Source organism: Cervus elaphus, chromosome 1, assembly GCF_910594005.1.
Source record: "Cervus elaphus chromosome 1, mCerEla1.1, whole genome shotgun sequence".
NCBI classification, from domain to species: domain Eukaryota; kingdom Metazoa; phylum Chordata; class Mammalia; order Artiodactyla; family Cervidae; genus Cervus; species Cervus elaphus.
Genome location: NC_057815.1, coordinates 56,363,727 through 56,378,652, shown reverse-complemented (window position 1 = coordinate 56,378,652; position 14,926 = coordinate 56,363,727). Strand labels below are relative to the sequence as shown.

The window sequence follows — 14,926 nt, the reverse complement described above, 5'->3', positions numbered from 1 at the left end:
AATGCTCTAAAGTGTATGTGCTTTAGAGGATTCCCTCCTGAACTTTTATTTGGCATCTACTTACTAATTTTAAAATTTTATTATATAGCATTTTTGATGCCAAAATTAGATTATAAAAATATACAAAATAGGCATCTTTAAATAATCACCCTTTGTTGCAGATAGAGAGATGCACTAGTCAGATTCCCCCCAAGAAAGGGCTTTTTGCCCAGCTGCAGGAAAGGTGATGGCCTTCATCTGTTAACTTCTTGATCATCCTTATCTTTCCAGCCTCTGTCACTCTCTTCTTAGAGTGACTCAAACCAATGACCATGGAAGGTGGTGGTACAAAGTCCTGGCTATTACCACAGATTACAGGACACCTCCAGTAAGGCAATCTTTGCTCCAAAGCTCCCCATTGGCAGTGGAGATTTTGTACATCTGACCACTACATCTACCCAATCTGGCTTTCTCCTCTTTTTTTTCAGAGGAATAACTTCCTAATGACATTTTCCACTTGTAACTTCAACCCAGCAATTGCTTCCTAAAGAAACCTAACTCTATTCTAATACTATAATTCCAATTCCCAGAGATAATATTTCCTCCCAGTCTGTTTACCATGAGTTTATGTACCTTTTTTCTTTTAGGCTGCACCAGAGGCCTGCTGGATTTTAGTTCCCCAACTAGGGATTGAACACAGTCCCTGGCAATGAAAATGCCAAATCCTAACCAGTGGACAGCTAGGGAATTCCCTGAAGACACACACTTTTGCCTTTTATTTTCACTCATTTAAAATTAGCATTTTACTATGAAATTAAATAATTCTCAAAACTGTTATTTAATAGAATCATCATATGATTGCACCATGATTTTTTAAATTATTGTCTTACGTTAGACATTTATATTATTACTAGTTTTTAAATAAATAATCATGCAATGACTATTGAATGTAAATCTCTGCTCATATCTGTATTTTTCACCTTAGGATAAACAAATAGAAATTAAATTACTGGAACAAGTTTGTATGCTTTTATTTTTACCACATTAAAAATTAATGAAGTTTAAAAATATCTCACTGGAAATATTCCTTGACATATTGAAAAATATTTCAATACTTCAAAACCCTAGACAAGATAGAATGAAAAACACTTATCTTCTGCCTCATTCCTCTTCATAACCCAAAGACAACCAGTTTCCACTTTCCATGTTGCTTCAGGTATTTACCACCATATATTAAAAAGAAAAATGTGTTTATGTTGCTATGTGTTAAACATGCTCTATTGCCTTCCTGTTGTGGTAGATGAGGATGTAGAACTCTGACAAATACACCACACACCCAACTCCACTTCTCCTTCCCTATCTTCCCAGAGTAGTTAAATCATAATTTTAACTTACAATAATAATCAATGCAGATTGTTTACTGTCTGAGCCACAGATGGCAATCAATGTTTACATTATGATCAACACCTATAATTTTCAGAGTCAAAAAGTGAACTCTGACTCCTGTATTGTAAAACTCTAGTGAATAAGAAATCTGTTCCAATGCAATGACTTTTTAAAAAGAAACAATGTTTCTCTGGGACTTCCCTGGTTGTCCAGTGGTTAAGATTCTGCTCTTCCACTGCAGGGGGTTCAGGAACCAAGATTCTGCTAGCCTCCTGCCCAGTCAAAAAATTTAATAACTAACTAAATAACTAGATAAATAATTTTTTAAAAAGTAAAACATGTTCATGGTGGAAATGTTTAATTAAGAAAGCACCTGAGATCAAATGTAATCGAAGTCCCTGTGTAAAATGCTCCTCTTGTCGCCTCTCTGATCCCTTGTCTTCTTTCCAAGTACCGAATCCAATCAATGCTACCTGGGCTATCTGCAGAGTATCACTGAGATGTCCTTGACCCTGAGGTCCCTTGGAGCATCCACTCTGCCAACTTGCAGACCTGTGCTGCCCTTCTCTCTCTGATCAGTTGGAAAAGCCTGTCTCTTCCTCATGCAAAGCTCTTTTTCACGGGGAAATCCCACAGCAGTGTGTGCCAAGTGTGCCTAAGAATTCAGTTCTTTCAGGGAGCTACCCAGAAAGGTACGTGGGCTCCTGGTGAGTTGGCTGCTTCGTTTTAGTACACAACCTTCTCCTTCCTTTGACTGACTGGAGGCAGGTTCAAATACAGCTTTATAATATCCCCACAAACACCCTTCCCTAGCATTCAGGCCCCCGGCTGATTCCACCCTCTATGGAAACTCCTTCCTCAGTTGGGGACGTTTCCCATTTACTTCCCACAATCTGTGTTTCATGAAGTGATGCTCATTTTAAAACCCAAATTTTATTTTCCATAGTACTTCTGGATCCAAGAAAATCAAGGGAAAGTGCTGTTTCAGTCATCGTGTAACAACAGTCCAGAGCCCAGCATGACTTCCAGGTTCTGCACCAACCATGACACTGATACATAACGATGATCAGAGTGCTGGCAACTACCGCCAAGCCGCCAGTTACTTCCTCTGTGAAACTTCTCCTGTTCCCCTTCTACTCACTGAGTTGCTTCCTCTCTCGTCCGCGGGCTTCCCTAGTAGCTCAGTCAGTAAAGAATCTTCCTGCAGTGCAGGAGACCGGGGTTCGGTCCCTGGGTCAGGAAGATTCCCTGGAGAAGGAAATGGCAACACACTCCAGTATCCTTGCCTGGAGAATTCCATGGACAGAAGAGCCTGGCAGGCTGCAGTCCATGGGGTCCCAAAGAGTTGGGCACGATTGAGCGACTTTCACTTCACTTTCAGTTATCCACACTTAGAGCAGAACTCTTGCTACATGTATACACCCCCGCTCAGCTCTGACAGGGCAGGAAACTAGGTGCCACAATGCAGGACGAAGAGTAAGCGTACATATTTACAGGAGGGATGAGGATTTGGGTAGTCCAGGCTACATTCTAATGCTTAAATACCAGGAAAGGGACTTTCTACTCAGTCAAAAAACAAGGAGGTGTCACGTTTTCTTGAGGCAGGGCAACTGGCTTGAACAACTGCAGCGTGCCTTAAAAATATGCCAGGTCATTGAGTGAGAGTCGGATGGGAATGCGGCAAAACCAGTTAGGAAGTCACCCGTGGTGATCCTGCATTGAGATGTGAAGAAGGTTGCAGTGGCGGGGAAAGGAAGAACTACATCCGAAAGGTATTTCTAAAGAAATAATAACCAAGTTAGATTTGCTGAGTTCCAGCTCTTTGCTAGGCTGGGCCAAAAGCACCCAAGTGGGTGTGGACTCAGCCTATTTCGCCCAGGTGCAAAGTGAGGTGGACCAGATTGAATGATTCTCTAGGGGTGACCCACCCGACAAGTGGCAATGTCGAGCTTCCAGCTCAGCTCGTGGGGCTGCCGAAGCCTCAACTGGCCCAGCCCAGTCACCCACGCTCTGCACAGCGGGCTGTGGACTGTTCTCCTGAGCCTCTCAGTTCACTGAGAAGAGCCTCGCAGGGCCCTGGAGTTCAGGGCTGCTTTACAAGCTGCCGAGCCCTGTTGGGACCTCAGAGCTCGGCGCCTCCGAGGGGAAGAAGTCTCTCGTGGCGGCGGAGGCTGGCGCTGACCAGGGCCCGGGCCCCGCGGGGCGGAAGCGGCTGAGTCACGGCAGGGCCGGAGCGCAGTCAGCGCGCAGCGGCTTGGCTGCGGGCAGCTTCAGCTTAGTGAGCCGTGACGCTCGGCGGCCGCACCTGCGGAGCAGTCGGGAACCCCAGCTGACCCGAAGCGATGAGTCAGCGCAGGTGACGCCCGCGGACGTCCGTGCCGAGGGCGGCCGCGTGGCTCCACGGCCTCCGTGCCTCCGGCTCCCGAGCGCTGCGTCCCGGCAGCCCTTCGCCTAGGGCTGAGGATGGCGGATCGCAGGCCCTCCCCGCACCTCCGCTCCGCAGAGATTAGGCGCAGGTTTTCCGCAATCCCGCCCTGGAATTGGAATCTGAGACGGAAATTTGACATCCACTGAAACCTTGAGTGGATGTTGAAGATCAAAGGGACTGGCCCAGAACCAAAACTTGATTTGCGACTCAGTTCCCAAGTTTAGTAAATAATAATGAAAACAAAACACTTTTTTTTTTTTTAATGCAAGAGAAGAACTTCCGAAATTCCAAGAAAAAATGAACCTTGGTTTCTGAGATGATATCCCAACACGGTGGGAGCATGCCAGAGGGAACTCCAGAGATCCCCTGATAAGCATGATCTGAAAGTCTTTCTCCAGTTTCTCTCCACTTGTGCAGTGCTGAAGCCAGAACCCATTTTAGTATAATGATGTTTTATTGTTCCTTGTTTATTTTTTAGTTAAAAGATGACACCACAGAAATTGCTGCGGGGGAGGGGAATGACACCTAAATACAGTCCGCCAACCAGAAACCACAATTACTTCTGCTTCTCTCTTTACATTACTGTTCATAAAGAAGAGATTTTTCACATAGCTGCAACAGAACTGTCATTTTCTATTTTACCGTTTTCAGGTAATGTTATGTAAACATTGGCCCATGTTGCACAGACCTTCAGGATCATTATTTTAAATTACTGCATTATGCTTACCACATAAACTACTATCCTCCTGTTGCTATGCTTGTAGGTTGTTTTGTTGACTGTAGGATGTTTACTGCTCTCATTTCTGATTGTCAGTCTTTGTCCTCCATCCGAAAACGTTCTCACTGGGCAAAATGAGGAAACTTATGAGGAAAAGTAGCTGCCAACCATTGCCTTACAGGAAAGCTTATTTTCTTTTTAAGAGTTGGCATCATTTTCCCAAATAGTCTTTTGATATTTTATTCCACTTGAATCATCATAGTATTTTTTTAATGTTGTTCGGTATACATTTTAAAAGACAAGGACTTTCCAGGAGTCTGACAGAAGGGGGATTCAGAGTTGTGTTATGAGACATTTTCAGATTTTCATCAAGCAAGTTTGTGTTAAATTGCCACTGTTTACTGTCTTCTGCATGACTCAGAACATGTTATTTAACCTCAGTCTCAGTTTTCTCATCAGAAAGACAGGGATAATAATAGTACATAGTTCATAAATTGTTGTGAGAATTAAATGAGATCATATTTGCAACATGAGTGCTTAAAATGCCTGAACATAATACTCAGTAAGTATTTACTTTAAATAATATTGTGTTTTTACTATTAAAGAGAGAGCAATGGCTCTATACTAATGACGGGCAACATCTGCCATGGCTACCAAAGCTAATGTGTTAAGTCTTCTCAATCAGATCAGCAGTTTCATAGAGAAAATGGATAAAGCTGAAAAAAGGTACATAATGTCATCTGATCTTTTTTTAAGGTTTTTTTCTTAATTTATTTTTTGGTTGTGCTGGGTCTTTGTTGCCACATGCAGACTTTCTATAGTTGTAGACAGTGGGGGCTACTTTTCATTGTGGTGCACAGGCTTCTCTTGCAGAGCACAGGCTCTAGGCACACGGGCTTAGTAGTTTCAACTTATGGGTTCCAGAGCACAGGTTTTCAGTAGTTGTGGCACACAGTCTTTGTTGCTCCTCAGTATGTGAAATCTTCCCAGACCAGGGATCGAACCCGTGTTCCCTGCACTGGCAGGCAGATTTTTATTCACTGTACCACCAGGGAAGTCCAGATCTTTCAAACAGTTTTACCTTTAGAAAGTTGGACCTAGCTGGGATAAAGACTAAAAGTGGGAGAGAAGATCAAGAAGCTGTTACGTTTCATTTTAGACTCTTCTACACTACTTTATCACTGTGCACACATATTCCTTACTTTTTCATTGTAATTTTGTATAGTCTGAATGCTTGCTTTGAGTCAGACAGTTTGATGGTTCTTCAAACTGAAAACTAATAGTAAGTCCCAGATGTGATTCTGGTGTAAAACCCACTAGAATTTTGCTTTTTCGTTTTTTTTGTCTTAGGCATTGTTTTCAACTACTGCTATTCATTCATCCATTCAACATATATTCGTTAAGTGGCTATTATGTGTTGGGCACTACTGTTGTTGATTAAGACATTCCTCAGCAGGCAAATAAAGTTTGAAACACATTGTGTGCCAGTTACACAGAATGGATATTTGTTAAAGACTTCTGTAATTGTTGGTCCTTGCACTTGTTGCTATTGAATCTTGAGATGATCTGACAGAATGTAGCTTTCTTTGCAACAGAGCTGGACCTAAAACATTCTATTTCATACTCCAGAGTCCTGCACATATGAAATATAGGTAGGATTGACTTTGGGCCTTGTGGTGAGGGAAATTCTTTCACAACATTACTTTTCTGCAGTTCTGCCCAAAGATAATGTTATATCAAAGGGCCCTGTGGGCGTACTTTGCTGGAGAAATTATTTGATTCAAATCAATTCAATTCAAAATCAAGTATTGAGTGCCTACTATTAAAGCACTGGGGTAGGAATGGGTGTGCATGCTAAGTCGTTTCAGTTGTGTCCGACTCTTTGTGACCCTGTGGATTATAGCCCACCAGGCTCCTCTGTCCTTGGGATTTTCTAGGCAGGAATAACGGAGTGGGTTGCCATGCCCTCCTACAAGGGATCTTCCTGACGAGCCAACTATGGAAACAACCCAGACCTTGAAGCTCATTATCTTTTAGGGCCTTAAATCTCTGTGAAGGGCTTCCCTGGTGATCTAGTAGTTAAGAATCCACCTGCCAGTGCAGGGGACACAAGTTCAATCACTGGTCCAGGAAGATCCCACATGCTGTAGGGCAACTCAGCCCATGTGCCGCAACTACTGAGCCTGCAAGAGAACCACCACGATGAAAAGCCCATGCGCTGAAACTAGAGAGTAACCGCCTCTTGCCGCAACCAGAGAAAGCCTGTGTGCAGCAACAAAGACCCAGCACAGCCAAAAATAAACAAATAAATTAATTTTTTAAAAAAATGTAATCTTCCTCATTAAAAAAACAAAATCTTCCTGAAGATTGTTCTGATCTAGGTACTTCTCTTTTTTAAAAATCTTGAATGGATCTCTTTTGCTTTCAAAAAATTATTTTTTCATCTCAGAAAATGCTAAATGAGTACTGGGCACTGTGCTAGGGGTTGATGATACCATTTTAAAAAATTACCATTCCTGCTTGCATTATTGTTGATGGCATCTCATTCACCAATACAATGCACTTAAATCAGTCTGAATTGTAGCCAGAACAGATATAATTTTGTCTTGTATTGCTGCAAGCATCTGACCCCTGCTTTATGACTTCTAGTGTAGCTGTTCCATGAGAAATCTTGAAATATACATTATTTTATTATTATCACTTTCCTTTTATTTCTTCCTTGTATTAAAGCACTATATTGATTCTCTAAAGATATGTGTATTTAGTCTATAGTATTTATAATCCTCATTTAAGAATAGCATAGAAGACATTACAAGAAGATGTCTGATAAAATTGAGAACAACTGGCCTAGTCAAATAAATCTAAATGACTCATTTTGGCACTTATGGCCATCATTGCATTGTCTCAGGTTTATTTTTCTTTGCTATATCTAAGATCAGGCGAAGTTGCTTCACTTGATATTACCACTTTTGGAGCAGTGCCTTCTGCTCCCACAGCTCTGAGGTCACTTTGTTCTATGCCACTGGGCTCTGTCAGCTTCGACACATCCAATTGACCAGTCTATTCATAGTCTGTCCAACTGCCAAGAGAGATATTCAATAGGAATGACAATAATTAACCAGATCAATCAAATTTTCTCTTGCAAAGATTGAATTTGAGACCCAGACAGATAATTAGTTAACGGCAGGATCAGAAGATGAAAAACATACAGAGAAAAAGCTGTAACTAGATATTATAACACAGTGGAAGCCAGGAGTAGACAGAAGTTCTTGAATATGCAGAAACAAAATGAGAAGCAGTATTAGCAGGAGCGCCAGATGCAGAGAGAGTCCCTACCCGGTCTGTGGCAGACCCTTAGAAAGGGGTCTAGACAAAGTACGTATTCTCTTGAGCTGCCTTGGATCTAGTATAACCTTCCAGTTCCCAGACAGAATTTAATCCCCCACAAGGTCTTAGTCCTATGTGACTGAGATTCCTGTCTTCTTTATTCTTCCACATTGCCTTGGAGAAATCTATCACTTAAGATAACGTGATCATCATGCTCTCCCATTGCTATGCCCCTTCCATCGCCTCTGTTTACAACGTTCTGCCCCCATGGTCTCCTTGTTTCATGATTCAGTGTCATGTGCAGAATCCAGCTCAGACTCCACCTCCTGCATCCTGAAGCTTAGGTGCAAGTAATGCTTTTCTCTCTCCTTGGAGCTCCCATTTCTACTTCCCTTAAGACTATGTCTCTCTCCCAATTCTGTTACAGAAAAACATCACCTTTATTAGGCCTCCCTGGTGGCTCAGACAGTAAAGAATCTGCCTGCAATGCAGGAGATCAGAGTTCAATCCCTGGGTTGGAAAGATTCCCTGGAAAAGGGGCTACCCACTCCAGTGTTCTTGCCTGGAGAATTCCATGGACACAGGATCCTGGCTGGCTACAGTCCATGGGGTCTCGAAGAGTCAGACATGACTGAGCAAATTACACTTTCACTTTCTAAGACTATTTCTCACTCCCAACTCTGTTACAGAAAAACATCACCTCTATCAAATTATGAGTACCTTGAAGTAAATACATTGACTATTCTATCACTGTTACCCTTCACAGCAGAGCTAAACATAAAGTCATGCGTAGAATAGATGCTTAATTCTTTGCTTCTCCTTCTACTGATACATTGCCTATCTTCTCCCTATTTCTCAGTCTTAGTTTGTTCATGGTGTCAGGTATTTTTAAGAACATGGCTTTGAGGGTGGGAGGTGGGCTCAAGGGGGAGGGAATTGTAGCTAATTCACTCTGTTGAACAACAGAAACCAACACAACATTGTAAAGTAATTATACTCCAATTTAAAAAAAAGAAAAGAACATGGCAATTGAACCTGAACTGGTTTGTACATAGTTTTACTTGATATCTAGGGCAGCATCATGTCTTATGCACTGGGCATCACAAGAATATACCCAGATATTTTAAATGAAATATTTTCAGTAGCCCTGAAATATTTTCAGTTGACAGTTGCTACTACTTCATTACTGGTTTCTTCTAATGGCATTACCACTCTCCAAATCACTCAGATTTAAAAGGTTTAAAAACCTTGAGTCATCCAAACAAACAAAGACAAAACCGAACCACCGTAACAACAGAACCAAGCTGAGTTTGACCCATGAGCCATAGTTCTCCAACACCAGATCCAGAACCCTGGGAACATGTGGCAACTCTCTTTTTTGAGCTTGCAAGAGACACTGTACAGTGGTTTTACCTGCCATGGATACCTCTGGCATATCACATCTACTGAGTCATATGACCCAAGTGGCAGAATAGCTTGCTCTGTTGCTTGGACTTGCTACAAAGCATACAGTTGCTTGGACCTCGGTAGCAGGTCCCTCTCTTGCTCTTAGTCTTGCTCAAAAGTAGGAGCTTTCCTAGATACTCAATAAATGGGTAAAGCAGTATCTCCAAGGTGGCTTATGCTGCTCTCATAATTGAAAGAGCTCCACCAAGCATAGTTTCTTTTGCTTTCTTTCCTAGTGCAAGGTGAAGCAACTTGTCCTTTAACTTTTAAGGGATGCCACAAACCATTGGATCACTAAACACTTCACCTGGTAGTTTTAAATTTTCATGAGTTTACATGACCTACATATGTATTACTAGGGCTTTGAGGAGTATTTATCACTCCTGCTCACCAGATCCAATTAGTATGATGTTCTGACTACAGTGATGTTCTGTAGAATGTCAAGAGATCAAGGTCACTGCAGACTATATATACAGTGACAAAGCAGGAGAATTAAATAAAACAGCCTTGGGGCAAGACACTAAATGGATACTAATGACTTTTCCACTAAAGACAAAATGGTTTGGGCCCTTACTGTCTGTATAGCCATAACCATTTACTAATTGCTAGAAGCTGTGTTGCTGTGTTGACAGTTCCTTGTATTCAAGCTCCGAAAGAGCCATCCCCAGCAGGATATTAGGACCAGCTCCAAGTGTTCTCTTGCCAGAGAGCTGAATCTGAGTCTTGGATGCGTGTCTCCATGTCAGTAAATTCTCACCTATTTGGTTTAATAGTCCACTCCCTTGCTCTAACTCTCTCAAGATAAGCTCTTTTGGTTTCGGTTGTGACATATTAGCCAAGTCCTATAGTTCTTTCGCTGTGTAATTTATTTTCTCTTGGAGCAGGAAGAATATTTTTCCTCCTGGGCTATCCTGAGACCTAACCCTGGCTATCAGTATTATGAGCCCAGAGCAATGAGGGGTGACAAGGATGGATCTTAAGAAGGACAAGTCATCTTATGAGGCATCTGCTCAGGTTAAATCTTCTCAGGGTCCTCAAGGGAGGGGAGGTTTTTTTTCCTTCAGCTAGAGGAAGGAAGGGCTTCTGCTAAGCTGGAGGACTTAAGAGAATCCAGGGGTTCACAATTCTCATGCTTGTCCATCTAAGTATCTTTATCCCAGTTTTCTTTTCTTATTAATTTTTATTGGAGTATGGTTGCTTTACAATGCTGTGCTAGTTTCTGTTGTACAACAAACTGAATCAGCTATGTGTATACATATATACCTTCTTTTTAAGATTCCCTTCACATTTAGGTCACCACAGAGCACTGCGTAGTTTCCTGTGCTATGCAGACAGTTCTCATTAGTTTTCTTTCTTATACATAGTGGTGTATATAAGTCAGTCTCAATCTCCCCAGTCATCCCACCCCTCCTTCTCCCCTTGGTGTCCTTAAGTTTGTTCACTACATCTATGTCTCTATTCTGCTTTGCAGATACAATCATCTGTACCATTTTTCTAGATTCCACACATAAGTGATATTATATGATATTTTTCTCTTTCTGACTTACTTCACTCTGTATGACAGTTTCTAGGTTTATCCACATTTCTGCAATTGGCAGTATAGAAGTATTCCTTTTTATGGCTGAGTAATATTCCATTGTATATATGTTTATATGTACCACAGCTTCTTTATCCTTCCTTCTGTTGATGGACATTTAGATTGCTTCTGTGTCCTGACTATTGTCAATAGCACTTCAGTGAACATTGGAATACCTGTGTCTTTTTGAATAATCATTTTCTCTTGAGTATATGCCCGGAAGTGGGATTGCTGGATCATAAGGTAATTCTATTTTTAGTTTTTTGAGAAATTTCCATACTGTTTTCCATAGTGGATGCACCAATTTACATTCCCACCAACAGTGTAGGAGGGTTCCCTTTACTCCACACTTTCTCCAGCATTTATTGTTTGTCAACTTTTGGATGATGACCATTCTGACCCATGTGAGGTGATACTATCCCAGATTTAGTGCCCCACCTTCTTCCTATCAGGGACTGACTTTGACTTGAGATCTGTTGCAGCTTTGAAACAATGCTACCCTTCTGATGAGAACCTAGGCCCAGTTTTCAGCACAGACTGCTCTATTATTTCAGGTGTTGAGAGTCTACTGAAATGTATCACAGAGGTCCTCCTGTGTCAAAGCTTAGTTAAGTTGTCAAGGCTAACAGAGGTTTGTCCTTTTCATTTTTTCTTCAAGTCTTACAATGCTAATAAAAAATGAAGTCCCTCCACAATCTTCATAATCATCATTGCCCCAAACTCTTCAAGCGTCACAGCTACTGTAGATATAGCGAAAATCTCCCTTTCATATGCACCTCATCCCAATCAACCACAGGTGAGTCTTAGTAAATGTGATCCCAGGGAGATCAGAGGTATCACTAACACAGTTTTCAACAGCATGAAGTCTTCATTAGGTGATGCAATTCTTTCCGAAAGTTCTGCTTTCTAAGACCGTTTAATGCATCGCTGTTCTTAGGCTGGATTGCCCTGAGAGCGGAGCTTAAGACAAAGGCATATACAATTATTTCAGAGCACAATCCCAGAGGGCAAAAGGAAGGGACAACAAGGGTTAAAACAAGGAAAGAGAAAGAAGCCAATATAAAGGGGGCTCTGCAGTCAGCTATTGTTCTGGACAACTGGGTGCTAGATTCTGTGAGGCTGTCTCAGGAGTTATAGGAAAGATACCCCAGGACTATCCACCTGAGGGAAGAAAAGGAGAAACATTTTTGGGGGGATCCATTCCTGTTCTCATTGCTTAGGGTGTCCCTACAAGGCTTAAATTTCTCTGGGCACTTTTGGGTTATGACGTGGGAATACCCGAGCAGGTGCCCACAGGATCCTAAGGAGTGTAATCAGAGACATCCTCAGACAGGAAGTGAGACGTCAGTTACATGCCTGAAATGAGACTTTGTCAAACTGCACCTGCATGAAGGTGGTTGAAACCACACAGAATTGGTCACTACAGCTAAAACTAAGAGGATTTAAAGCGGTGCATAAGAAATATAGGAAAGACTCAGGAACTTTACTTCCTGAAGTATCACTCTATAGCAACACTTAGATCCTAATCATCTCTCACCTTGACTACTACAACTCATTTTGTCTAATTTATCTGCTCTTAGTCTCACTCCTTCCAAGTCAACTCTTTATTACCAGAATAATCTTTCTAAAACACAGGCAATTCTCTGGTTCAAATAATAAAGCATGGTGATATGATGATGAAGATCACACATACACATACACACAAATAATAACTATCATGTCCTAAATGTGTACTACATGCCAAGTACACATTTGGCGTATAGTATGCACTATAGAAGGGTATCCATGCAGTATAGTACACTGTATAGAAACAGTGACAGATTTTATTTTCTTGAACTCCAAAATCACTGCTGATGGTGACTGCAGCCATGAAATTAAAAGACGCTTGCTCCTTGGAAGAAAAGCTATGACCAACCTAGACAGCATATTAAAAAGCAGAGACATTACTTTGCCAACAAAGGTCTGTCTAGTCAAAGCTATGGATTTTCCAGTAGTCATGTATGGATGTGAGAGTTGGACCATAAAGAAAGTGGAGTGCCAAAGAATTGATGCTTTTCTTTTTTTTTTTTTTTTTTTCAACCCCATGGACTGTAGCCTACCAGGATCCTTAGTCCATGGGATTTTCCAGGCAAGAATACTGGAGTGGGTTGCCGTTTCCTTCTCCAGAATTGATGCTTTTCAATTATGGTGTTGAAGAAGACTGTTGAGAGTCCCTTGGACAGCAGGGAGATCCAACCAGTCAATCTTTTTTTTTTTTTTTTATCTACACAAAGTATAGGTCATTTATTTCCCTCCTAACCCTGGGCTCAGTACATAGATGGCTTCTCTTCACCCTTTGGGTTGACAATTTTCTCCAGGTTGCTGCTGATAATATGGTAAAGCTCAGCATAGAAGGCCCTCAGGTCCAGCACCATGGCCCTGAGCGCCCCATAGACTGCCTCGTCTCGTTCGTGCACCAGGGCCCGGTAATCCATTACATGGGTCTCCTTAGAGGCCTTGGCCACAGCATCCCCACGTTCTGAGAAGTACTTGGAAATAGTTGTCTGGAAGGCTTCCACTTTGGTCTTGACTGCATTTACCCTCTCCAACACCTTTTCCTGGATTGCCACCCCAAAGTCATTTCCATCCTCAATTTTGGGGATCAGGTGCTGGATCCATGTGATCACCAGAATGCATTTTTCTTTGAGAGTCCAGACTTCTGGCTTAACCAGGGCAAGCAAGGCCAGAATCTTCTCATTCCCAGGGAGAAAGCCGCACTTAGGGACTTCTTTCTTCTCCTGCTTATCTGTTTCCATCTCATCATCCTTGGGTGGGGGGTCTGGAATAGGGATGTCCAGTGGGGCCCGGAGAGAATTCAGGTCAGTCACGTTGAAGGAGTCCTCTTGCAAGAGCTGATTAAGGTATATGATTTTCTGAGGCAAGAATCTGTAGAGGAATTCCTCGGCCTCCTGGAAAAGATTTTGCCTGAAGACGTCCACCTGTTTGCGGGCTTCCCCGCTCAGGCGCACCCCACAAGGCTTGGCCATGCTGCTCCAGTTGCTGCTAGATCTCCGGTCCCCCCCCAACCAGTCAATCTTAAAGGAAATCATTCCTGAATACTCATTGGAAGGACTGATGCTGAAGCTGAAGCTCCAATACTTTGGCCACCTGATGGGAAGAACTGACAAACTGGAAAAGACCCTGATGCTGGGAAAGACTGAAGGCAGGAGGAGAAGGGGACAACAGAGGATGAGATGGTTGGACGTCAGCACCAACTCAATGGACATGAGTTTGAGCAAGCTCCGGGAGATAATGAAGAACAGGGAAGCCTGGAATGCTGCAGTCCATGGGGTCACAAAGAGTCAGTATGACTGAGCGGCTGAAGCCAAGTACTGTGCGCAGAGGTTTATGTGCATTTTCTCATTTCTCACAAGTCACTCATAAATATCATTATTTACTCTCAATGAGAAATTGAGTCTCATTGAGAGTAAATAACTTGCCCAACATCATACACCTGCCTTGTGGTACGGTTCAGATTCAAATCCAAGGCTTTTAAATTCAAATCTGAGCTTTTCAACCACTCTACAGTACTGCCCTAAAAATTACTTTCACCTGTAAAGCACAAATTCTAACATGATACTTTTACATTTTGGCACTAGCTGAGCTTTCTGAATTCATCTCTCATGATTGTCCTCCCCTTTCCACTCTCAAATGCCATGCATTCTCATTATTCTATGTTCCCGTACCTATGCCTTCTTCCTGGAATGCTCTTCATTCTAACTGCATTTAAAGTGGTATCTCTCATCCTCCAAGTTCAGGGATCATGATATGTAGTAATCTGAAAATCCTCCTGGACTCCTTGAAAATTAATAATTTTGACCTATATGGTCCTTCCTGCCATCTTTCCAGCCTTACTTTTTTCCTTCTTTTCCTCCCAGCTTTTGGATCTCAGATGTGGAGACTTGAGTTAATTATAATCTCAACCCCTGGCACATTTATTATCAATGGTCCTTGTTAGATTCCCTTCTTTTATTCCCCTTAGTCTGTGACTCTCATTAACATCTCTTTCCCTTCCATGGGCAACCAT

The 14,926-nt window shown here is 42.1% G+C and overlaps 1 protein-coding gene across 1 annotated transcript; it reads right to left on the bottom strand.

Moving 5' to 3' along the window:
- Window positions 1–13,108: 13,108 nt before the first annotated feature.
- LOC122694551 (proteasome activator complex subunit 2) lies at window positions 13,109–13,917 on the bottom strand. Its single transcript, XM_043903434.1, has one exon. It carries the CDS (start codon window positions 13,884–13,886, stop codon window positions 13,167–13,169), a length of 720 nt encoding a protein of 239 aa, XP_043759369.1. The 5' UTR covers window positions 13,887–13,917; the 3' UTR covers window positions 13,109–13,166.
- Between the last annotated feature and the right edge of the window lie 1,009 nt (window positions 13,918–14,926).

What these genes read in the sequence shown, in the direction of transcription:
- LOC122694551 (XM_043903434.1), bottom strand. Translation starts at nt 13,886, where the DNA reads ATGGCCAAGCCTTGTGGGGTGCGCCTGAGCGGGGAAGCCCGCAAACAG.